Source organism: Triticum aestivum, chromosome 7B (genome assembly GCF_018294505.1).
Source record: "Triticum aestivum cultivar Chinese Spring chromosome 7B, IWGSC CS RefSeq v2.1, whole genome shotgun sequence".
NCBI lineage: Eukaryota > Viridiplantae > Streptophyta > Magnoliopsida > Poales > Poaceae > Triticum > Triticum aestivum.
The window spans coordinates 42,760,463-42,786,581 of NC_057813.1; the positions used below are offsets into that span (position 1 = coordinate 42,760,463).

At 50.0% G+C, this 26,119-nt stretch overlaps 2 protein-coding genes across 3 annotated transcripts; both read right to left on the reverse strand.

Annotated features, from left to right (window-relative positions):
- Positions 1 to 4,175: 4,175 nt before the first annotated feature.
- On the reverse strand, positions 4,176 to 6,008 carry LOC123158011 (putative E3 ubiquitin-protein ligase SINA-like 6). 2 transcript variants are annotated; one of them, XM_044576162.1, is made up of 2 exons: positions 5,644 to 6,008; positions 4,176 to 5,464 (listed from the first exon to the last, which is right to left on the reverse strand). In XM_044576162.1, the coding sequence occupies exons 1-2, from the start codon at positions 5,866 to 5,868 to the stop codon at positions 4,679 to 4,681; spliced, it is 1,011 nt and encodes a 336-aa protein (XP_044432097.1). In that variant the 5' UTR covers positions 5,869 to 6,008; the 3' UTR covers positions 4,176 to 4,678. The 2 variants fall into 2 exon arrangements, with proteins under 2 accessions (XP_044432097.1, XP_044432098.1); XM_044576163.1 differs by having other exon boundaries at positions 4,176 to 5,404; positions 5,644 to 5,962.
- A 9,870-nt stretch (positions 6,009 to 15,878) lies between these two features.
- LOC123159500 (uncharacterized) lies at positions 15,879 to 19,000 on the reverse strand. Its single transcript, XM_044577338.1, has 3 exons — positions 18,378 to 19,000; positions 17,689 to 17,858; positions 15,879 to 16,678 (listed from the first exon to the last, which is right to left on the reverse strand). The coding sequence occupies exons 1-3, from the start codon at positions 18,823 to 18,825 to the stop codon at positions 16,154 to 16,156; spliced, it is 1,143 nt and encodes a 380-aa protein (XP_044433273.1). The 5' UTR covers positions 18,826 to 19,000; the 3' UTR covers positions 15,879 to 16,153.
- Between the last annotated feature and the right edge of the window lie 7,119 nt (positions 19,001 to 26,119).

Below are 26,119 nucleotides of genomic sequence, written 5' to 3' on the forward strand. Positions count from 1 at the left end.
CCTAGAGGAGATCGCCGCTCGGTGTCGTGGCCGCGACGAGAGAGGCATCATCGTTCTCTACGACAGCGACGACGACGCGCTGCCACCAGTCCGCTAGGGGGACCCCGGGCAGGGGTCCAGCAGGGGCACCCGCGTGAAGGAGAAGGACGACGAGGTCGGCAGCGACTTCGCCGAGTTCGGCGAGTTCTTCCTGTAGTCGCGGCCTTTAGGGTTTTTTAAAGTAAATTTTAAGTTTGCTATGTAAAATTTTGTTTAAGTCGCCGAAGTTTATGCTCGTTTGCCGAATTATAGCCGAATTTTTTTTCATAAAAAAAATTTAAGAACGCCTTCTGGGGGCGACCCTGAGGCTGGCGGCTGGGAACCCGATCGGCCCCAAGCCGATTTTAGCGCCGGGTCGCCCCCAGGCGGCGATTTTTCGTGCGCCCCGAGGGCCCAACGGCCGGAGATGCTCTAAGCTCCCATGGTTCAAAGTGTTATAGTGTTTTGGAGTTGTGGGGTTGCTAAGGGCCCTATTTGTAAGATTCTGCGTTGTTTAGTTTTATTTGTCATTTTCTATTCTTAATTAATTTTCACATTTTAATTCACGGGTGCTTAAAATCATGGGAGTTAATCCAAACAAAACAATAAACGAGTTAATCCTAGGAGTGAAAAATGGCGCCGCAAAGCGCGTGTTAACCTTTTATTTTTTGAATAAAGACATCCATTGACATCTTAAAGCATCTACAGCCGGACTTGACAAATCCGACCCCTTAAATACCCACGGACGGGACTGGGTGCGTCCGCGGACAGTGACCGGTCACGGCTCAAACTTGGTTCTACTCATACGAGTCTCTCATATTTCATCTCTAGATCCATACAAACCATGCAAAATAAATCTACGTACTACGACACACTAGTTATGCTTCGTCGTCGAAGATGTCCATGACATCGGTGCCGGGTGCTGGGTGGATAGGAGGGCTCCAGCTCCTCCTCCTCCTCATCCTCCTCCTCCTCCTCCTCCTCCTCATCCATATATGTGAGCATCTCGTCCACTTCCGCGGTGTGCTCCGCACCACCTCCTGGCGACGACGTCTGGACTCCGACCGAAGGGAATCGAGACTATAGCTCCTTATCCGACGGCGTGGGGACATGGCTACTAGTGGTGGCGGGCGACGATTGGAAAGTGCTGCGGCAACAGATGGGAGGAGGGAAATGTGGACGAGTAGGGTTTCGGTGCCGGCGGTCGGCTTAAATAGCTAGGCTAGGCACTACCGGCCTGCCAGAGTGGCACCACTCGGCTTCATCGGTCGACGGAGGAGACGAGCTTCGAACCGCCGAATTTCAAAGTGTTTTCTTTGGTGACCCCATCGTCAGTTCGACGTGACGGACGCTCCTGGGCGTCCCATATCCGTCCCAGATTTGAACTGGATATGAGTGGTGCCGGTTAATCTGGGAGTTTGAGAAACCCATCTGGATCGGTTCCGACAATTGACCAAGCCGTCCGTCCAAGCATTTGAGATGGGTTTGAGACGCCCGCCTGCAGATGCTCTTAGATCTGCCCGTTCCCTCCCATCCAGTTCCCCTTGCACAGTAAAGAAGTTGGAGCCGTCTCTCTCTCTCCCTATGGCAGCTTGCTAATGAATCGGCAATCCTCCTGTGAGTCCCTGCGCCCATTCTCACTTTAAACTGAAGCCCGGGTCGAAATAGAAAAATTTCCCGCCGAAAGAAAAGCCCGAAAGTTGTGGAAATTGGACCAGCTGCTCCAGTGTCCAGACTGCTCGTTTCCATTTTTGGATTGGCTGTGCGTACCACACTTCCTGTACGACACACTCCCATTTTAGTGCTAACTCAGTCGTCGTTCGTCATCTAGACACCAGGCGACGTGTCGAGCACCCAGCTTGTGTGTGTGCAGCACATATTTTCTCTCAGCAAGACGTACCCTACGTTGTGGCTCCTCACTGCTCACAGCGTCACCCGGTAATACAAAAACACACCAGCTTTTTCATATTTTGTGCCAGTTGAAAATATTTAATAATAATTACAGTTACCATAATAGAAAAAATAAACTTTTAAGTCTTTTTTCTTGAGAAAAAAAGCTACGTCCGGCTTTAAATTGATAAAATCATTAAAAATAACCTTACAACAGACCATCACAACAAACACACACAACAAAGAGAGGAAATAAAAATGGCCCAATACAACGGTGCCGAGGAACAACCACAACAACAGACAAACAACAAGCCAGACTGATGTGGCACCACTTGAGTCATCTGGGTTCCTTCCGCACTTAGGCAACCATAGGTAGATCCCAACTCGACCCACCATCGCGAGAACCCTCAATACGAAGAGAGAAAGCTATAGTCTACCACACCGCACCAATGGATAGGGAACATGCTCTGAGACGGAACCTCCAAGAAGGGAACGACGGCATATTGCCGCCATCGCCCGGTTCGGTAAAGGGCCAAGGGTTTTTACCCACATCAAGGAGGTGGAGGCCACCCACAATGACGCATCCAAGGAGGGGTACGACGCTTGAGAGCGTCGCCGTCACCGGCACCGGCACCAATATCGTCGGGCAAAGTTTTTGTCGAGGATCCGACCACCTACCACCGGTCGTCCACTAGCCACACCTTCATCACACTGAAGAGGAACATACGACGAGGTGGGGAAGACCAAAAGCGGTGCAGACAATGCCCAAGTCAGGGAAAGGTGTGACCTTGACACACCCCCCCCCCCCCCCCCCCCCCCCCCCGGCCATGCACGCCAAATCCGATTTCACAGACGAGTGGGGAGGGGAAATATGCCAGGATTGTACCGTAGAGGATCCTCGAAGACGAAAGGCAATCACATGTCATTGTCACTGCTCGGACCCCGTGACAACAGCTCCGACTCCAGAGCAACGGAATAGAGACTGAAGACCTGCGAACACGCTGGGAAGCCGACTGCCAAACCATGCTGCAACCCAACCACCATGGAGCCATCGTCGTTGCCACACAAGCCACTACGCCAAAACCTACATCGTCGGTCGGGCACCTGCCGATCGTGATGCCACACACGTTCAGCCATGAGAGTGCACGAGGGAGCCAAATCTCTTCAAAACGATGCCTAGAAAGGGAAGCGCCACGGTAGATGACGCCATTGTCCAACTCTGCAACCAGAGTCTAGGGTTCCGCCCAAAGAACTTGCCTCGAGGGTGACGCAGGAGATCTCCACGCCGACCCTCCAAGGAGGTGACGACACCCACAGGCGACGCATCGTCGGCTGGCAAAGCTGTGCAAGCTTTCGCCCGGAGCAGCAACCCCAACACCCCAGGCAGTCGGACATCACTGGCCCGCACTGACCCATGCACACCCGACACAATAGAGGCACCACCGCCACACCAGACCCACCGTCCTCGTCGCCAAAAAATCTGGCGAGCCAATCCAGCCGCACCGGCCAAATCCGGCCTCCAGTCACCGCCGCACTACCATCGCTGCCTGACACGCTCTCGAATAGAGAGGAGGGCCGCCACCCTACCCCAGCACGCCGCACCCCAGGAGCTGACGGAAGCCCGCACTGTGTTGTGCAGTCACCGCCCCAACCAGGCAGCCATGCCTTCCGCCGAAAAGCGCTGCCAAAAGATACATAGGGCGACGGCGGGCCGGATAGCAGGGGAGGACTGAGACTCCCTCCAGAACGACCACCAGAGGAAACGTCTCCGCCGCCGTAACAGGGTGCCGCCGGCAGAGATCCACGCTCAGGAGAGCATGCGGCCACCAGAGGAAGCCCTCCGCCACCGTTGAAGCGCATCAGCCCATCGAAATGGCCGCCGCCCTTGCGCACCACCGCAGCAACCCCATGTGCCCACGCCACGGTCAACGCGCCCCCGTGTCGACGCCAAGCCTTCGCGCCACCGGGAACGAAGGAGGGCAGCCCCGCCGCCGCCGACGCCTTACGGGCTTTGCCCGGCGACGCTCTCCATCGGCGGCGAGGGGAGGAGAAGGAGGGGCGGCCACCGCTGTTTTCGATCTAGGGTTCCGTGCGTGCTGCTCCGAGGGAGTGACGCGGAGTAGCGGGGTTTTTGCACATTAAGGTCCTCTCAGGTCCAGCTTTGCCCACAAAAATAATAATGATCTCATGTAAGAAATGACAAATTGATGCTGGTTTTTGAGAAGGATACATTTACATGCATCTTGTTGTCCCAATCTAACAAAATGATTTATAGAAGCTCCTTTCATGTGAACTAACCACTGAAGAATCTGGGCATGGACAACCTTGTACAGTACAGTAAGAGAAGCTAGAACAAAATGCTTCACAAATCCCATCCTTTGTCAAAAATATTGGTTGCACTTGACTCGGGTCAAATACAAACCAGTAGCTGCATTACTGCCAGTATTTCCTCCGTCCAGAAATACTTGTCGGAGGCATGAATAGGATTTAGGCTATTTGTTCAGAACAAAGGGTGAAGCATTCCTATCCTTGCTTAGCTACATTACTGCTACCCTTACTTAGCTGCATTGCTACTGAATTGAAGTGGTCAGAAGCCAGAACAATTCATAGTCTCATTCATACACTCGTACTAATCATCCATAGCTTAGCTGCACTACTTCCACTGAATTGAACAGTTCGTCATACGTACTACTACTCTTATCTTGCATTAAACAAGTAAACCATCAGAAGCCATCTAAGTTAACATGGTGCAGATTATCAAACGCATACTTCACTGCATCCTCCTCGGCGTCCTGGCCTGTGGTGTAGCAGACTTGGGAGCGCCGCCGGCCGGTCGGATCAGATCAATCCGGACGCTGAGCATCAGTGTGTCGCCGGAGAGCAGCTCCTGGGGCACCGCCAAGAACATCCCCTGCCCCGGCGCCGGCGCGCCGGTGGACAGCGCGCTGCTGCTCACCGCCGAGGTCATGAGGACCAGGTTGTCCTTGTCGTCGCCCGCCGGGCGCTCCACGGACAGCTTGCACCGGAACTGGGGCGCCGCCTCGCCCGCGCCGTCCGGCCTGACGCAGACCAGCGACACGGCGGTGGCAGCGCCGAGCGGGCCGAGGGACACGAGGAACACGCTGCGGTCCTCCCCGACGAGCACGTGCCAGCGGCGCGACAGGGAGAAGCCGAGGTTCCAAGGCCGGCCGTAGCGGACCGTGACCGCGTGGCGCTGGTGGCCGGCGGCGAAGTGGTCGAGCAGCATCGCGCGGGATCCCACGAAGACGCAGCCGGGCTCCGGGCAGGAGCAGGGCGCGCACTGGCACGCGCGCTGGTGGTCCGCCGCGCCGTGGTACACCACGTAGCGCTCGCAGCCGAACACCTTGTAGGGGCACGGCACCTTGGCGGCGCCGAGCACGGCGTCTAGCTCGCCGCAGTGGGTGCCGGCGCGGCTGCAGAGGGCGGCGTGGCCGGCGCGGCAGAAGCAGCACACCACGTGCCCGGCGGCCTCGCACTGCGACAGGAAACGCAGATCTTCAACTTCCATAACCGTGGCAAGAAGATAGATATACTCCTAGAATGGAAAAGATGACGAATTTCTTCCTGATAAATACATGTGTAATAATCGATCTACGCAATCCTCTCAGAAAGTGAGATGGAAAGAGGGTTTTTTGGTTCTTCCAAACAAACTGTGTTCTTGGCAAGCAGAATCGTGGATCACTCTGTCTCTGGGTGAGAGGGGAATTGAATCACCTTGAACACGGGAGGCTTGAGGGGGAGGAGGCAGGCCTGGCAGTGCAGCAGCGCCACGTCCATCCTCACGTCGATCTGCACCGGCGCCATGGCTTCCCCCGCCGCCGTCGCAGCACCCCCATCCCCTCCGCCTCCGCCCTCTCCCTGCATCAAGACCTCTCCTTCCTCCCACTCCGGCTTCACCTCCTCACTCACGCTCTTGCCGCACATCTCCCCTCCCTCCATTGTTATTTCTGCTCGCGCAGTGTGTGTTACATGGTGAAATAAGAGAATGGCAAAAGAGGAAAACGGGAGGGGCCATTGCGAGCCAGCAGAGCATACCCAAAAACTGAAAGAAACAGGACAATAATTTCAGCCTGTGCAGCCTTCCTTGCTTTTTCCCTTTGACTGATCAAACAGCAGAATGTTACAAGAAAAGGCCAAATTCACCGTTCTAACTCTTTTTTTTAAAGTTCAGCACGATATGACGCCACTTAAAAAAAGGATATGACTTTTTTTCCTACCGTCAGTCACCCCGACGATAGCATAACACCACCTACCACAGTGTCTCTGGCGTTCATGTCAGTGTCAGTAACGACCCGTCCGCCTCTGCCGTCAATCTTACTGCCATGGGCCTCGGCGATAGGCAGTTATACCCTACCGCCATTGACTCTGGCGATAGGGTTTGAACAGTTAAAGGCCGCAGGGGCGGCTGGCGGGTCCCACCGACCGAAATAGAGCGGGGGTTTAATTGGATGAATGGATGGATATATGTTGGATATATGAATGTGTGGATGAATGGATGGATATATGTTGGATATATGAATGTGTGGATGAATGGATGGATATATGTTGGATATATGAATGTGTGGATGAATGGATGAATATATGTTGGATATATGAATGTGTGATGAATGGATGGATATATGTTGGATGTGTGGATGTGTGGATGTGTGGATGGATATAGGTGAACCCTAGTTCATCTTTTAGTTTGATTTTTTGTAACTAAATTTAATTAGAGTTGATGTGTGTATCAATGGAAGGATATATGGATGTGTGGATGAACCCTACTTCATCTTGTGGTATTGCTATATTTAAAATGAATTCATATGCATATATGTGTGGAATATTTAGAAAGGTGGATGGTGAATGTGTGGAGACATATATTTAGAATGATGAATGATTGTTGACCAATGGTTGTTGATGTAGTAATGTTGATGAATGGTTGTGGATGTAGTAATGTTGATGAATGAATGTTGTGCACACACACACACACACACACACACACACACACACACACACATGTATGTACATTTTTTTGTGAATTTTTTTAACTCGAATAGGCAATTGTTTAGGAGAACCCTTAATCCGAACATCGGCACTCGATACAGTATGCTTGACCATGCCTTCATCGGTATGTTTTATCGAGAATGGAGTGGTAACATTTTGTTGGCTTTGATCAAATTCTTGCATATATTTTGCTGGCTTTGCAATATCTTTCCTTTATTAGTCATTTTTTTCTTTTTGGGGTATTTTTTGGATGTTGGGTGAGTGTAAATGTATACACATGAATACTACAAAATATATACAAAAAAATTACTATTATATATTTATTCTTTGCATACTATAAAAGGTGCAATTTTAGTGCAAAACTGTGTGCAAGTTTCTTTCTTAAATGATGGTACCAATGCCACTAATTTATTGTTCCTTGTAAGACTTTACTATTTTAATTTTGCTTTATTATACTATCATTTTATCTTTTACTTAAGGGCAATACCAATGTGACTAATTCATTCCTTCTTATGAAACTTCTTATTTGCAAAAATTCCACTATTATTTGCTTATTCTTGCACAATTTAAAAGGCATCACTTTTGTGTATATTGCCTGTAATTTTTGTCATTGTTTGTTTTAAATTTTTATTTATTTTATTTCTTCTTAAAGGTTAATACCAATAACACTAATGTAATCTTCCTTAGAAAATTTCATTGTTTTGATTTTTTTAGTTTGTGTTTTATTTGTTTCTTCTTAAAGAGTAATATCAAACCCACTAATTTATTTTTCTTAGAAAACTTCATCATAGTGATTTTCCAGTTTTATTTTATTTTGTTTCTTCTTTAATGGTAATACCAATGCCACTCATTCATTCCTTCTTAGGAAACTCCTTTTTTTGTTGTAAAATTCCACTATTTATATGCGTAATTTTGCATATTATAACGAAATGCAGTTTCTATGTAAATTATGTTCCAATTTTGTCATTGTTCGTTTTATTAATTTTTATTTTCTTCTTCTTAAAGGGTAATACCAAAGCCACTAATTCATTATTTCTTAGAAAACCTCATAATATTTAATGCTTATATTGTTGTCACTAGTTCCTTCTGCTTTGGAAACTTCATTTTTGTATAAGTTCCACTATTATACGATTATTCTTGTATATTATCAAAAGTGCAATTTATGTGTAAATTGTGTGCAAATGTTGTCATTTTTGTGTCACTAGTTTTCATTTTCTTTCTTCTTAAAGAGTAATAACAACGTCACTAATTCATATTTTTTTTCTTAGGAAACTTCATTATTTGGTTTCCTTTTGGTTTTATTTTGATTTTGTTTCTTCTTAAGGGTAACACCAAAGCCACTAATTCTTTCTTTCTTAAAAAACTTCATTATTTTAATGTTGATTTAGTTTTTATTTTATTCCCTTTCTTCTTTGGGCGTAATAGTAGTGCAACTAATTCATTCCTTGTTAGAAACGTTTTTCTTGCAAATCTTTTACTATTACATGCTTATTCTTTCATATTAAAAAGTGTACAATTTATGTGTATATTGTGTGCACATATTTTAATTTATTTAATAGTTTTCCATTTCCTTTCTTCTTTTAGGGTAATATCAATGCCACTAATTCATTCTAACTTAGAAGATTTTATTTTTAAAATTATTTTTATTTTCTATTTTAGTATATTAGTATAGGGGGATGAAAAGGTTAGGGACAATAGAAGTTTTTATGTTCTGTTTTGTTACACATAGTTGCATGATATTGTTTTTGTTTTAAAATTGTTTATCTTTATTTTTCTTTTATTCAAATTGTTAGGTGCTACTCCCTCCGTTCGAAAATACTTGTCATTAAAATGGATGTATCTAGCTCCATTGATGTGAAGAGACGTTAGTTAGTCCAGAGAGACACACACCTTACAAGCCATGTATATATGCGAACAAATTCATTGTCACGTGCGCATCCGATGAGCTTTACCTTGCACCTATGCGTCATTCCATCATTGGTATCGTTGTGCAGCTGAGCTAGCTCCGTTCGACATGGCATGAGAAAAAGACCGTGCATTCAGCCGAGAGCTGGCTAGTCACGCACGCACGCATGCACACCACATGGCACACCGCACGCTGCATGTAAAAGAAAAAATGACTGATCCAATTAACAAATTGAGGCGACTGCCTTATACAGTCAGTCCACACGAAAATCTTTTCTAAGGGTTTATGGCATCTTCAAAGAAACATGCAAAACACCGGTATATGTCCGACCCGATACATTTGTTTACTTTTGTAATTCAATAAAAACTTATATTAGTCTGAGAAGCTGTCTGCACGTCTAAATTTTAGTATTGAAACTGCTGCACAGCCGAAAAAGCTAGAAATGATCTGTGAACAACCTTCACATCCAACGGTTGGTTGCTCGGCTGGGTACGAGATTCCCTGGTTGGATTTAAACGTAGTGCGCGTATCATCCAAATTGTGTCGTCCGTATAGCACGGTTCTTCCAGTATTTTGAAAAAAAACGTGGGGAACTTCTGCCGGAGTCCGAACATGCACTTGATTAATCACATGCATGCCCATCTCTTCTTTATGCATGGTCCCTTTTTGTTCCTCTCTCCTTTCAATCAGACACAAAACCATAAATATCCCACCACGTGCACAGTTCCCACCTATTTTTTCTCCTCTCGGTCGGATACTCTGTAAATAGTGTTGGATGACTTCCTCCCATATCATATCCACAGATAGGGCTGGAAAAAAAGCTTGAAGCTCGCGAGCTAAACACGTAGCTTGTGACTCGGCTCGAATCGACTCGAACTCAAAGAATAACGAGTCGAGTCGAGCTTTAGTTTAAGATCGTTTATAGGCCAAGTTAAACGAGTCAATCTTACGAGTACTCGTGTAATTCATTAGGCTCAATACAATAGATCAGCCACTCAAAATACAAAGAAAGATCAGCCACTAAATAGCCTACGTCCCAGACGCGCACAACCCAAGGCCAAGCAGTTGAAGGCCTAGCCTCCTAGGAGACTCGTGCGTTACAAGAAAATTAGAATTGTTTAGTGATATATATGTTCAATATATACATAATCATTTTTATCATATTTAAGGGCTTTATGCTTATATCTTAAACGAGCTTAACAAGCTAAACGAGCCAGCTCGCGAGTTATACGAGTCGAACCAATCTTGGGTTTGAGCTCGTTATAGTAACGAGTCGAGTCGAGCTAACTCGTTAACGAAATGAGCTCTAGCGAGTCGAGCCGAGCTCGGCTCGGCTCGAATTCCAGCCCTATCCGCAGACCACGTCCAAAAGTAAAAATTAACATATATTAGAAGAATTTGTGGGTCGGCATTGAAGATGTCCTTATTGCCTTGGTTTTTCCTACCCAACAACCAAATTAAAACAAAGTTGCAAATGTTCCCCTCTCTCTCTCATGCAAATGCACCTCGCCAATGAATCGGCAACGTACACCCTTTTCACTTTAAACTGAATCCCGGGCGCATATTGAAAGTTTTCCCCGCCGAAAGCTGTGGAAATTGGCCCAGCTCTAGAGTCTCCAGACTGCTCGTGTCCATTTTCGGAAATGGCTCACATGCATACGAGTACGACACATTTCCATTTTTGTGCTGAGAAATGCATCGTCGTTTCACAGTGGTCGGTGTAGGCGTGGTTGTAAGCAAAAATGCTAGACCTTCGTATGGCTTCACGAAAAGCTACCTAAGCTTTCCATCGCTAACTAATCAGCCCCCTGATTTTTAGGGGATGGGGCCCCTTCCTTTTCTTTTTCAATCAAATATCTCCACCTAAGCCTCTTCGCAAGATACGTAAAACAATTTACGTAGGTGTAGCGTTGTCCGGTTGTAAGTGTCGAGGCCCTCCCTTGTGTCAGATGGTTGCATCGCGCGCCGCCTAAGTTTTTTACATTACATTTTATCTTCTACGAACAATTTATACAAACGAAAAATGGATCCTTCACTTTTTTCCCGTCTTGCTGATTACTAGTAGTAGTGATCTAATCGCTTTTATTACAGAGGGAGTAGTAGGCACCATCCGGCCGCAACACAAGTACACAACCCCAGCCGCCTCGCCATGGCTCCTTCTTGGAGCTCGGGATCCTAGTCACCGGACGAACTCCGTGAGGAACCCTCCCGCGATGGAGGCGGCGGCGACGACGACGACGTCTCGGCGCCGCACGAGCTGGTCACCTCGCGGTTGCGCAGCCGAGGAACCCTGGAGAAGATCTGCAACAAGTACTCCATCCCCGACAGCTTCACCCCAATCCTCGCCGGCAACCTCTCCTCATGGTCGCCGCCGCCGCCCGGATATGTCTGCGTGTACGTCGACTCGCTCTCGGTATGCGCCTGCCCCTCCACCCCTTCTTCGGCACGGTACTCAACCACTTCGGGCTCGCCCCGAGCCAGCTCTTGCCCAACGGCTGGCGCGTCCTGGCGGGCTTCGTCGTGCTATCCCACTTTGCCGGTGTGGAGCCGTCGCTGGCCGTGTTCCGGCACTTCTTCGCGTTGTGCCCGTTCCCGCCGCACAGGTTCTACAGCTTCCGCGGAAAGGACAACCACGGCCTGCTCTTCGCCCGGATGCGCAACAGATTTGCCCGGTGTTGGAAGGAGGATTTCTTCTTCTTGGTGTCGTCGGCGCCGTGGCCGTGCCTGGTGGAGTGGGGGGAACTTTCCGGGTCCTCCACCTTGGATCAATCGCTGACCGGCAAGGAGAAGGCCATGGCGAAGAAGCTGCAGCGTGCTCGAGGGAGTTCTCCGATTGATCTCACCACATATCTCTGCAACGACAACCTTGCCGCAGCCAAGATCATTGGGGCACCATCTGCGCCGCAGCCAACTCCTCGAGGTGAACCGGCAGGGGCGGAGCCAGGATTTAAACATGAGGGGGGCGAGACAGCATTGATGACGCAAACGACAGAATATCACAATATACTAAGTCTCATGATAGCATTGATGATAATACATAAAATTATTGTTTGGAAATGTAAAATATATTATTATTAGTAATAATATTGGAGCTTGAAGTTGAACCAATTGGTTTGAAAAAGAATTTACCCCATTTGTTGTTGATGTCTTCCGCTCCATCTTTGACTAGTACAAATATTCACATAATTACTAGACTAATTTACTTTTTATAAGAAACATTAATTAAGCAGATTAAGGTCGTAATTTATCAAAAAAATTCCACTCCCTCAGTTTTAAAATAATTGAAGCTCTAAGTTTGTTCGAAGTTAAACTTCTTCAGGTTTTATCAAGTTTGTAGAAAAATATATCAATATTTGAAACATCATAGTTTTATTAGAATCTTTTAGAAAAATATGCACACTATGTATATTTAATTTGTAGATCTTACCATATTTTTCTATAAACATGATTAAACTTAAATTGGTTTTACTTAGGACAAACGTAGAACTATAATTATTATAAAACAGAGAGTAATAATTACTATCAGTGTAATATAGCTTAATCTATTCTACTCACCCGAGATCTAGCCATATTTGGTGGCCGGTGTTGTTGTCATGTCGAGTAGCGGCCAGCGGCAATGACAAACACCCTAGACCCTAGCAGGACACGCTGACGGCAAGCGGCAGCGGCGAAGAACGACCTAGCAGAAGTGCAGAACACGCATGTACGTAATGATGGATTAGGCACTGGGCCGTGGTAAAACAATACTTCCTCCGTTCCATAATGTAAAATGTTTTTTGATAGCCAGCCACCGTCGTACATGCATTATTGGGTGGGCTTCTCTGCTTTGGTGCTGGTCCAGTTAATTGTTTATATATGGGCTTATGTTACGCTAAAAAAGAAATGGGCTAATTATGTATTTAGCTGCGGCTGTTAGGCATATAATACGCACTACCTGCTGCAAATCGTTGAGGGGGGCGAGCGATTGGCAGGGGTCTGACCCCTGCTCGCCCCTCCCTGTCTCCGCTGAACCATGAACGTCAACCCCTCCGGCATTATAGAATTCAGAACGTTGCCGTGCATTGTACTGATCCGTGATTTGCAATCCCTTGCGTACTTGTGACAGAGAAGGCAGCCACGGCCGCGCGCGTGTCGGCGGGGAAGGTGGCGGCGAAGAGCGAGCCGGACACGGACTGCGAGGTGCTGCCTTGCGCGCCGTCGTTTGGGAAGAAAAGGAAGGTGGCGGTTGACCGTGCGGTCGACGGCGAGAGCTCGGCCTCGGAGCCCTCTGGGCCGCCGGGCTTCCCCGGCCCCTGCAAGCCGCCGTCCGCGACAGGCAAAGACGGTGACTGGAAGGCGGCGAGGCGGCTGCTGCAGGGCACCGTCACGCCGTCGCGGGAGCGCGAGCTCGCCGCGTCCAAGCCCGCCGACGTCGTCGCCTCAAGCTACGTGTCACTGCTCCAGGTGAGCACGCGCCGATGCAAAGTCAGATTAGCTCCTGTTCTATGGAGATTGTTCCTGCATGCTTCGTTGATCTGGATCGATCGACATGGCAATGATGCGCAGGCGGCGAGCGAGGTGTCATTCTCGCTGGGCCACGCTCTGGAGCTGGAGGGGAAGCTGAGGGCGCGCGAGCGCGAGCCGGACGCGCTGCGGGTGGAGCTGCGCGAGGCGAAGGCCGAGCTGGCGGCGCGGGGGTCGAGCAGGGAGCACGCGCGCGCTCTGGCGGAGCTGGAGCGGCGGGGGTACGAGCGCGGCATGGAGGAGTGAAGAGCGAGCACGCGCGCGCGCTGGCGGAACGGGAGCGGCGGGGGTACGAGCGCGGCATGGAGGACATGAAGCGCGCCGCGCTTCGGCGCTACCCGAACCTCGACCCGGAGCAGCTCGTCGTGCCGCTCCACGCTCCCCCGTAGGCCGTAGCGGCGGCGACCGCCTGATTGCCATGCCCGCCCGACGATCGATCTTCATGTTTTTGGGATGCGCTGCTAAGATCTCTTCCCCATGGATTGTCTGTTGCTATCTGCATTTCGCACTTTCGTTCATCAGAGATCTTATTATCTGGTATAAATTGTTAGAGATATTATTCTCGGTCAAACATTTGCAGTCAAATCTACTCCATCACTTACTTAAAAAAACGAGACCAATCCGGACTAGACTAGCCTGTTGGCATTTTTTTATAGAAGAAAACTCCGTGAGCACCAAATGCTCAAGTCAAGACCCAAGACTTGAACCCTAATGGGCTGCCTGTTAACTCTCACGTCTTGCCAACTGAGTTACGCTCAGTTCTCACTCCATGACTTACTTATCTGAGTTTTTTTGTGTCCTGGGCTGGGTCGTTAAAGTGTGTGTAAGGCCAACTCCAAGACGCCGACGCATTTGGTGCGGTTCGTTGGGGCCGAAACGGACAGAAATGCTGGCCCAATACGCCGACGCATCCCCAGTTTGCGTCCCCTCGGTGTCTCTGTCTCGACGCATTTCCGGCTTAAATTTACACCAGATTCGAGTTCACACGGGCGTTCGCCTCGAGACAAGAAGCAAGCCCTAGCTGCCCATGTGTTTCTTCAGAAGCTCAGCCGCGTTGGCAAGCCCGAACCCAAGGTGTCGTCCTAGTCGGGAGCGTGAGCATCCAACTTCACCATCGCCCAACCTCAGCACACACGCGTGTGGCAGGTGTATCCCCCGTCCATTGGTGCCGCTGCCACTGGCAGCACCACATCCTGACGTCGTGATCGGATGTGAACTTGCCGCACGGCTGGCACTTAAACCCTGACAGGGTGCCAGTGCCGGCGGTGCCACGGTCGGCTGGCAAGTGGATAGAGGAGATTTATCGCCTCTGTGCTGCCCTAGATCCGGAGTTGCGCGCCCACTCCGACTACGCGGTGGACTCCTCGTAGTGGGATGCGTGGTTCGCAAGTGAACACGAGACCCGCCGGCGTGTGGGATTGGGTCCACCCGTTGCACCAGCTGCTCCACGGCCACTGGTGGTGGTGAAGGAGGAGGAGGGCGCCTACTTGGCCGCCCTTAAGAAGGCCAACCGGCGACAGTCCAAGGATTCCACGCTCTAGGAGGAAGCGCGGGTGGCCTGGACTCGCGCAGGCGCTGGCCGAAAAGTGCGGCCAGCGTGAAGGCCAACGCGTTGCCGCCGTCACCACCACCCGTGTCAGGCGTGGGGACTTACACGCCGCCGCCACCACCACCACCCGCGACTGAAGAGCTGACATGGGTACCCACGTACCGGTGGACGGCCAATGTGTCGGTCTACGTGTCGTGACTGCGGGCGCGACGAAGGAGGAGCGCCAGCGCCTCCTAAGGTGGGAGGCGCGGGCGCGGGTGCTGGCGGCAGAGCGGCGCGAGTTCGAGGAGGAGGCGGCCCAGCATGCGATGGTCCTGCTGCAATAGCAGGCACCCGACGCGACCCATCACTGCCTATCGGCAAGCATTCCCATGGGCGCGAGTGCAGGAGTACGTCGACCTCACAAACGAGGACAAGAACGATGAAGCCTAGATGCGATGCCCTAGATCCGCCAGCACCTGCATTGACCCTTTTTTTAATGTATTATGTTTTTAGTTTGAGTTATTATTAATGTAAGTGGACTTTGGCCAACATTTTAAATAGTAAGTTTATAGTATATTATTGCCTTTTTAGACTTAGTTTTTTTTACATCCGCAAATTTGGGATGCGCCGGCCACGTTGGGCTCACCGCTCCCCCCTACTAAAAAAAGGATAGACTCGACTGGCCACCCAAACGAAAAAAAAGGGACAAAAAATGCATCCGTATGGCCCGCGCGTTGGAGTTGGCCTAATTTCGCAGTTTTCATCACATAGTTTGTCTAGATGCTGTCTTTTAGGCTCAGATTTTCTACCCGATTTCCTTATATAGGAAGGTTCTTTTTTCTTTTTGAGGAAATATATAGGAAGGGTTGGTTCTCTTTTGTTATGAAAGAGCACGAACACCCTGCCCTCTTTTACACGTCGTAAAGAAAAATCTCGACTGCAAACCAACTACATGAGCAACTCTCCCCAGTTTACCTATTTCTGAACTCAAGAATTCTCACAAACCGACCAGAAAAGGCCCAAACATGAAAAACAGTATGCAACATGAATTTTCTGCAGCAGGGAGGCCAATATCCAGGCCTCACACTTGCCAGATCCATGACAAATTCCTTATGTTACAGCAAGTGGGATGAGAGGACATATATATGCACACGATATTATTACTGACTGACTGACAAGATCTTTTCCAACCATCACTGGCACCACCTGTAAGGCCGCCATTTACAAACCAGGTGAAGGGTAGTAGGGCAATGAAGAAAATTAACGAAGCCATGGAGATCAACCACGATCTCTTATTATTGCTAGCTGTCGAGTATCTCAAACTCCGAATCCTGAATGAGATCCCATGATTCCTTCTTCGACAGCGACACGGGCGGGGTGGGCTGCGGAGGGCGGCGGCTGTAGTCGGGGGAGGAGGCGGCGGGCTTCCTTCTTACCGAATCGCTTCTCACGGAGGAGCTGGCGTACGGGAGGCTTCTCCGGTCCGGCAGCAGCGAGTCCATGTATTTGTCCATGACGAGCACATTGGAGTTGTCGACGTCGCTCATCTCCTCGGCCTCGCTGCTGAAGTACCTTTTATGACCTTCTCTAAAGGATTCTACGTCTGAAGGTATTTCGGACCACTGATCCATGCTCTGCTCCGACTTTGACTTTGCAAACACCCACTGGTCCATGCTTTGCTCGGATCGTGTCTTGGTCAAAGCATGGCTCCCTGAAGATTGGTAACCCTCTTGAGTGCCTTTCTCGCTTTCTATCTCACAGACATGAGGTGGAGACTCTATCTCATTTACGCGATGCACAGAAACTTGCACATTCTGGGTGTCTTCCTGAAAAATATAATTTGATAAGACTGGTAAGTAATGCAATTAGCATACCCAAAAACACAGCTCAGCACATTATTATTGTTTCTTCATCTTCAACACTTCAGTCTAACACTAAGGTAACAAAGAGAAGAATGACACGAGGGGATAAAAACATGGCATAAAACCACCCATCATTCAAGAGAACCTCTAATACTAATGCAGATTACACTGGCACACTGCTACTGAAGAGATAACAGTACGTGCTGGCTAATAAGACATCATTTGAGTGAACTATCCAAGGCCTACCAGCAGCCAATACAAGTTCTAGTTAATTTATTAGTTACCAATTATTACAGAAATAGTTCAGGTAAAATGTTGTAGTACACCTATATATGGAAAATAAACCAATACCAAGTTTTAAAACTATTGCATTCAAAATAAAAAGTATTGAATATACATGCATTGATTACGGATTAGTAAGCGTCACTGTCTCATTAATGAAGGGGATTCCAAATTGGCAACCTCAGTACACATTACCCATCCTGCTAGCACCTAAACTATATATGTGGTTCATGGAGTACCTCGTATTGTCAGTATTCAGTAACCACTTTTGATGTGATTCCCAGGATAAATTCTACTCCCTCTGTCCCATAATATAAGAGCGTTTTCGACACTAGTATTTATTTGCTGAATGAGATGGGAGATTTTTCTTCTCAAAATATGATGCAATGATGCATTCACTGTCATCAATACACACCCAATCTTGTTTATGTCAGCTTAAAAATGCATAGAAATATGTTCATCTAGTGCCAACAATAGCAATAATAGGAAATATATATGTTAACTAAAAAAGGAAAACTGGTTGAACATACTTCCAGCTCTATTTGACTGCAGGCCATGCATCAATAACATGTTCTTAGTTCAAAACTAGAAACAATTCGAACTGAAATTAGCATAAAAATCAGTTCCACGACAGAAATTAGATTAACAGGGAACAATGCATAAGAATCATAATATCATATGTCCTAACACACCTCTGAAGTATGTTCACTTAGGCTTGACTCAAGTAGTTTGAAGTATATCTTCCAGAATGCATCTTCATCCATGTAAGAAGGGCAGAGCGTCGCCCGCAGAGATGCTAAATCTGGGACAAGCTTATCAATGACTTCCATATGATCTCTCTCCACATCAGAGATTGTAGCATCTGCAAAGTAGTAGAAACCACAACATTATGCATTTAAATGTGAAGAACAGTTTCATACCGCAGCAAAGCAACATCGATAAAAGATTCTACCAACGAGGAGCCATGCGAAACAACTCAAGGCGGTACTACTAACGGACATACTTAAGTTTCAAGAGGTATGGTATGGCCATCATGTCAATCTTAAGCTATTCAGATCATAGGAGCAGTAGCTTAGCAAAAAGCGCATGAAAACAAAATATGGTAACTCTACATCGACTACACTGAGAAGACCAGAACTATGCAGCACTACTAAACTCTGATATTCCTTATTGGAATTCGCCCCCATCCCTTCCAATTTCAGGAGTGCAATCGCAGTGCTAAATCCGACGGCTCTCAAACCAGCAAGCATTAAATCTATCTCCCCTTAACTGACTTCCATATATAGCACAGAACCGCTCATCAGCGGTCAGCCGGCGAAATTGGCGGCAACAAATACAATCAGCAACGAATCGCACGAGAGTGGAGGGGAGAGAGCCTTACTCTCGTCTATCGCGAGCATGGGGAAGTCAATCCAGGCCTCGGGCCTGGCGGCGAGGGCGCGGGCCGCCCCGAGGATGCCATCGGCGACGCCGGCAGCGGAGGCGGCGGCGTGGGGCGGGGAGTCGACCGGGCTGGGGAGGGTGGCCCGGGCCGGCGGCGGCTGGCGGTCGGGGACGGCCCGGCCGGAGAAGCCGACGCGGAAGGAGCCGCCGATCTCGGCGAGGTCGGCGAGGATGCCGGCGAGGATGGAGGGGGGCGGGGAGGGCGGGGTCGTGGGGCGCGGGGACGGGGAGCGGCGGCGGTGGGGGCGCGCGTGGGTCGGGGTGGAGGGCGGCGAGTCGGTGTGCGCCGGGTTGAGGAGCGGGTGGAGGAAGCAGGCGATGTCGAGCAGGTGGCGGCCCAGCTCCGACAGGTCGTCGCGGACGCCCCGCAGCCCGCGCGCCGCCATGACGCCGATCGATCGGCCGCAAGGCCGCGAGAGGGCGGGGTCACCGCCGCTGCTCCGTGCCGACCGCGACGGGCGGCGGCGGCGGGCGAGGGATGTTGTTGCTTTCTGGTTGCGGGCTTGCGGGCGGGGTTGCTTTGCTTCCGCTCGGGCGGGGGTGGGGTGTGGGGTAATGATTGGGACTTGGAGAGAGAGGGAGAGAGGAGAGAGGAGAGAGATGGGGTAGGACTCGGCTGCGGCGTATCTGCTGGGGTTTCCGCCCGGTTCCCGTGCCCGTGCGGGTCTGGGCCGAGCGCGCGTGCCAGCCGAGGCCGGCGGGGTTCGGGTGGATGGGTGCGTGCGAGCGGTGAGTTCGCGTCGCGTTGTGTGGCGCCGTGCACGGGTGCGATGGCTTGGCGAGCGGGGACACGCGACGCCGTGGCAGTCTCGATCTCTACCCGACTCGAGTCTTCCCGGAGGGGTAAACGGGTCCAGGATGGACTCAAACATGGTTTGACTATCTGGTGGGGTGGAGTGGGTGAAGTGCGGTGCGGTCCGGGAGTCCAGTCAAGAGGGATTTACCGACGTGATCCCTCACCGGTCACCACGGCCGGGAGAGCCGAGAGCAAAATAAAAAATCGCAAAAAATAGAAAATAAATTCAAAAAAATCCGATTTTTCTTTTGCAAGCTAGATGCATGTGTGCGTGATCTTCGTGCAAATTTTGGTAGAGTTTTGACATTCGAGGAGTGCGCGACAAAAAAGTTAAAACTCGGCTCTGTGAGTACATTTACTATTCAAACACTGTTTTGGCCGGTTTTCTCTTTTTTGCCACGAGATCATGAACTCGAACATCTTCCATTAAAAAAATCAAATTTTTTATTTTTATTTTCTATTTTTTATCGCGCTACTGTTCATCAGTTCCATCTAGACATGGGCACCAAATTGGATATTCGTCTTTTTTTTCAGACTATACATACATACACCCAACTACCACTATGAAATTTGAAAGGACAAGGGAAGAAATGGGCATGTTAGGTTGCCTGATTCTGGAACCTTGATTGGTACGGATGTGAGGAAGAGGTCATCGTTGACAATGTTGCCGCCGAAGACCACCTCGCCACGCTACGCTGCCGTGGATGACATCATGATGTCGACGATGGCATGTCTAGAGGAAGAATGTGGCGCACTCGACAAAGAACATTGAAGACTTAGGGGCTGTTTGGTTTGAGACTAAGTTTGACAAAGCTTGCTGAGGGAGTCCTGGATTAGGGGGTATCCGGACAGCCGGACTGTGTACAACGTCCGGACTATTGAAGCGTGAAGATACAAGACTCAAGACTTCGGCCCGTGTCCGGATGGGACTCTCCTTTGCGTGGAAGACAAGCTTGGCGATCCGGATATTGTGTTTCCTTCCTTGTAACCGACTCCATGTAAACCCTAGCCCACTCTGGTGTCTATATAAACCGGAGAGGTTGGTCCTTAGAAGGCCGATCACAATTACAATCATACCATCATAAGCTAGCTCTTAGGGTTTAGCCTCTACGATCTCGTGGTAGATCTACTCTTGTACTACCCATATCTTCAATATTAATCAAGCAGGAAGTAGGGTTTTACCTCCATCAAGAGGGCCCGAACCTGGGTAAACATCTGTGTCCCTTGCTTCCTGTTACCATCAGCTTTGATGCACAGATCGGGACCCCCTACCCGAGATCCACCGGTTTTGACAGCGACATTTGTGCTTTCATTGAGAGTTCCTCTGTGTCATCGCAACAGGGCTTGATGGCGCCTCCAATCGTCAACAACACGGTCCAGGGCGAGACTTTTCTCCCCGGACAGATCTTCGTGTTCGGCGGCTTCGCACTGTGGGCCAATTCGCTTGGCCATCTGGAGCAGATCGACACCTATGCCCCCGGCCACTAGGTCAGGTTCGGAAACTTGAACTACACAACAAATATTCGCGGAGACTTGATCTTCGACGGATTCGGGCCTACGCCAGGAGCACCGAACAGTCACGATGAGTACGGCTTAGACCTGCTGTCAGACGATGCTCGGGATATCACCCCAGCAGAAGCCTCAGATCTAAATCCGAAATAGGTTGCGTTGTCCAAGGACAGAGGGCTGGACCCCGCCCCGTAGGCCGCACCCTCATCGGCGATGGAGCCAAACTCAGGCCCCACTTCTGAGGAAGCCTGTGAGTCCGGACCCCCGGATTCGTATCCGGTTGTAGGTTCTAGTCTGCGCATTCCCGAGCCCGCCGAGCCTGGTCGGGCTCCGGTAATGGAGTTCACCGCTGCGGATATCTTTCAGCACTCGCCCTTTGGCGACATGCTGAACTCACTGAAGTCTCTCTGTTTGTCAGGAGGCTCTGGGCCGAACTATGTTCGGCTTGAGTGGGAAGCAGGCGACGACGGAATTCGTTGCCCACCCACCACCCATTTCATTGCCATGGTCGATGATTTAACCAACGTACTTGACTTCGACTCCGAAGACATCGACGGTATGGACGACGATGCAAGAGAATTACAGGAGCCACCGCTCACAGGGCGGTGGACGGCCACCTTCTCATACGATATATATATGATGGACACTCCGAAGGAAACCAATGGCGACGAGGCAACGGAGGATAACCCCTCAGGAAGAAAAGCAAAGCATGGGCGTCGTCGGCGCTGCTCCAAGCCCCGCCACAGCAATACCGGCCCTGGAGACGAAAGCAATCCGGATGGCGCCGAAGAGGAATATAACCCTGACCAGCCCGCCTTCGAGCAGGCCGAACAGGAAGATGAGCAGGTCAGCCCAGAAGAACAGGCGACGGACGGATACCCGGAGGAGGACAACTACATGCCCCCCTCTGAAGACGAGATTAGCCTCGGCGACGACGAGTTTGGCGTGCCTAAGGATCCCGTGGAGCAGGAGCGCTTCAAGCGTCGGCTTATAGCCACTGCGAGGAGCCCGAAGAAGAAGCAGCAGCAACTCCAAGCTGATCAAGACCTGCTCACAGATAGATGGACTGAAGTCCTGGCAGCCGAGGAATACGGACTCGATCGCCAAACGGCTGACCGGCCACCCCGTGGCTGGGATAAAATGGGATATCAGCCCGAATACCAGCCCGCACCCCCACGCGGATACACTACGGCCCAGGGCAACAGGCAAGACCTGCAAGATATTCTGGAAAACAAAGCAGGATAGCCAAGATCGATCTACGGATCGCGGGGGCGCGCCCCAGCGCACGACGATGACCGTCACGCCGGATACATTATCAACAAGTCCGGCCGGTCCGAACACAGCAACCCAGACCAATTCGAACTGCGTAGCCACATAGCCCGGCACAGAGGCGCCGCACACCCCCTCGGCTTCACTGACGAAGTGATGGATCATGAATTCCCAGAAGGGTTCAAACCCGTAAACATAGAATCATACGATGGCACAACAGACGCCGCAGTATGGATCGAAGATTTCCTTCTCCACATTCACATGGCCCGCGGAGATGATCTACACTCCATCAAGTATCTTCCCCTTAAGCTCAAAGGGCTAGCCCGGCATTGGCTGAACAGCCTGCCAGCAAATTCCATTGGCAGTTGGGAAAACCTGGAAGAAGCATTTCTCGACAACTTCCAGGGCACATATGTGCGACCACCGAACGCTGATGACCTGAGCCACATTACTCAACAACCCGGAGAGTCAGCCAGGAAATTCTGGACTCGGTTCCTAACTAAAAAGAACCAAATAGTTGACTGTCCGGACGCCGAAGCCCTGGCGGCTTTTAAGCATAATATCCATGACGAGTGGCTTGCTCGACACCTCGGCCAGGAAAAACCCCAAGTCCATGGCAGCTCTCACAACACTAATGACCCGCTTTTGCGCGGGCGAGGACAACTGGTTGGCTCGTAGTGGCACCACGCCACATTCCGGCACTTCGGATGTCCGCAATAACAACGGCAGGCCACGACGCAACAGACATAAGCAACAGAACAACGGCGACAACACTGAAGACACGACTACGCCGGATTCAGCGGATCCAAGTCCGGTCTGCGGAAGAAGCCGTTCAAAAGAAATAATCAGGGACCGTTCAGTCTAGACCGCATACTGGAGCGCTCGTGCCAAATTCATGGCACCCCGGACAAGCCAGCCAACCACACCAATAGAGACTGTTGGGTGTTCAAACAGGCCGACAAAATAAACACCGAAAACAAGGACAAGGGGCTGCACAACGACGATGACGAGGAGCCCCGGCGTCCGAACACGGGGGGACAAAAGAAATCCCCCCCAGGTGAAAACGGTCAATATGATCTATGCCACCCACATCCCCAAGCGGGAACAGAAGCGAGCACTACGGGACGTCTATGCGATGGAGCCAGTCGCCCCCAAATTTAACCCATGGCCAGCTTGTCCGACCACCTTTGATCGTAGGGATCATCCTACTAGCATCCGTCACGGCGGCTCAGCCGCATTGGTCTTAGACCCAATCATCAACGGATTCCACCTCACGCGAGTCCTTATGGACGGCGGCAGCAGTCTAAACCTGCTTTATCAGGACACAGTGTGCAAAAAATGGGCATTGACCCTTCAAGGATCAAGCCCACCAAAACCACCTTTAAAGGTGTAATTCCTGGAGTATAGGCCCGCTGCACGGGCTCTATAACATTGGAAGTGGTCTTCGGATCCCCGGACAACTTCCGGAGCGAAGAGTTAATCTTCGATATCGTCCCTTTCCATAGTGGTTACCACGCACTGCTCGGATGAACCGCATTCACTAGATTCAATGCGGTACCACATTATGCATACCTCAAGCTCAAGATGCCAGGTCCGCGCGGGGTCATAACAGTCAACGGAAACATGGACTGCTCTCTCCGTACAGAAGAGCATACTGCAGCCCTCGCGGCAGAAGTACAATGCGGCCTCCTCTGGCAAACCACCAATCCGGCGATGACAACCTCAAGCACCGTCAAGCGCGTCCGGAGCACCCTGCAACAGGATCATCAGGAACGCCAAGAGCGTGATTAGCAGTCCGGCCTCCGCTCAAGCCCATTCAAAGCAGCATTCGTGCCACGCATACACAATTACGCACTCAAGATACCATGGGCATAGGCGGAGGCGCAACAATGACTCAGTCAATAGTGCGGGTAACCGCCAAATACCTTCATAATCTTTCCCTTTTACCTTTCAGGACATCGCTTTAGCGCAGCATCCTCAAAAGAGCCGGATTGTCGGACTTACAGGGGAGAGACCAACCAAGGAGGCAACAGGCGTTGTGCACAGAAGAAAATACCCAGGTGGAATCTATTTACGATCATTATACCTGCTTCATCTATCTGTACACAGCCTGCCCCTTGATAGGACATGTCAAATAGTCCTATTTATCTCTGCTTAATGCATCCATTGTAAACATACGCTCAAACGTATTATTCATCAATGGGACATCATATATAGCGTCAGCTTACTATTCTTATTTGAGCATTTTTTTCTCATAAATGTTTATTTGATATTGCTACCTTACACCTTGGTACGGTCAGTTTGCCAGGGGCTTCTTATGGTGCCCCATAATACGACAATACAAGTCCGAACACTTCCCACAGTGCGACACCCCGAACTTATAGCACTATAAGCATCAACTCCAAATCATGTCTTAGATCTATAGTTGGGTTAGCCTGGCTCCCTTGTTTTGGTACCTTACGTTCCGTTATATCGGCTAAGGTAGCGCAGGGAGAACTACTGTGATTGTGTCCCGGTTCTTCCGGACGAGCACCTCAGTAGAGAAAGCCGAAAACTGACCGGCATGATGTGGCGAGAGCTGGTCGCTGTTCGAGAGGTCCTAAAATCCTTAAAGATTTTCCGCTTTAGGCGATAAATCGGCTTCATCCGATCTAGGCGTGTATAGTGCCCCAATTCGGCCTTCCGAATTCTAGGGGCTTCGCCGAAATTTAAAATTGTAGACTTCTATGGCTAAGTGAAAGTTATAAAGCCGCATAGTCCGATTGCCTTGTTCGCTGCACCGGACACCTCCTTAAGGGACCAAACATTTGGATAAAGAGTGTCCGGGTTTTCCATGAACACCCCAGTACTAATCACTTGGGGGCGGAAGTCGACGACTGGCCTACTTTCAGAATTTTATAAACAGCCGCACAGAAGGTAATATTTTAAATAACAAAAGCGCTACATAGCGCAAGTAACTTCGTCTTTAAATTACAAACATGACAGAAGTGAATTCATTCTAAAATGATGTCCTTGGTACATTCATCGGCCACGAGACGAGCACCCTTCATAACGCCATCATAATACATCTCGGGATGGCGATGCGCCTTGCCTCCGACGGCCCGTCCTTCACCAGCTTCTCCGCATCCAGCTTGCCCCAATGCACCTTGACGCGGGCAAAGGCCCGGCGGGCACCCTCAATGCAAACGGATCGCTTGATCACTTCAAGCTGCGGACAAGCATCCACCATCCGCTTGATCAGGCCAAAGTAGCTAGTGGGCAGGAGCTCACCAGGCCACATCCGGACTATGAAACCTTTCATAGCCAGTTCGGTCGCCCTGTGGAGTTCGACCAACTGCTTCAGTTGGTCACTCAGAGGCATTGGGTGTTCGGCCCCAGCATACTGGGACCAGAACAGCTTCTCCGTTGAGCTCCTCTCCTGGGCACGGTAGAACTCCGCAACGTCTGATACGCTGCATGGCAGATCTGCGAATGCCCCTGGAGAGCTCCGAATTCAAGTAAGTAAAAGAAACGCCTCCTCCACATGTTTGCTTTGCATAAAGAACTTCTTACCCGCTGCTATCCTTTTGGCCTCCTGGATTTCCTACTGTGCCTTCTCGGCTTCGCCTTGGCGTCTTTCATACTCACCAAGGCCTTCACAAGCTCGGCCCCTTTCATCTTCAGATCATGCTCCACGGACTCGTACTTCTTACCAAGGTCCCGGAGCTCTTGTTGTACCTCGCTCACTCTAGCACTTTGCTTTTCGCGCTCCTGGCATTCCAAGGCCGCCTTGTTTTCGGCCTCGGACATCGCTTTCTTCAGGGACGCCACTTCGGCGGTGGCCCCTGTCACACAGTCATGACGCTTCGGCGTTAGACTAACCAATTTTGTCTATCCTTAAATACATAAGAGCGGGGAATCACTTACCCTTGTTCTCTTCGAGCTGCCTCTCCGTGAGGCCGAGCTCTCCCTGCGCCTGCTCCAGGTCCCGCTTTAGTTCGGCAACCTCGGCCGGGCGGGCAGCAGCAGCAAGCAACACAACCTACTTATTCACATGAATATTCATTATTAGACTCCTGCGGATTATAATTGACCCTCCGATTGGTTTTACTTTCCGAACACCAAAC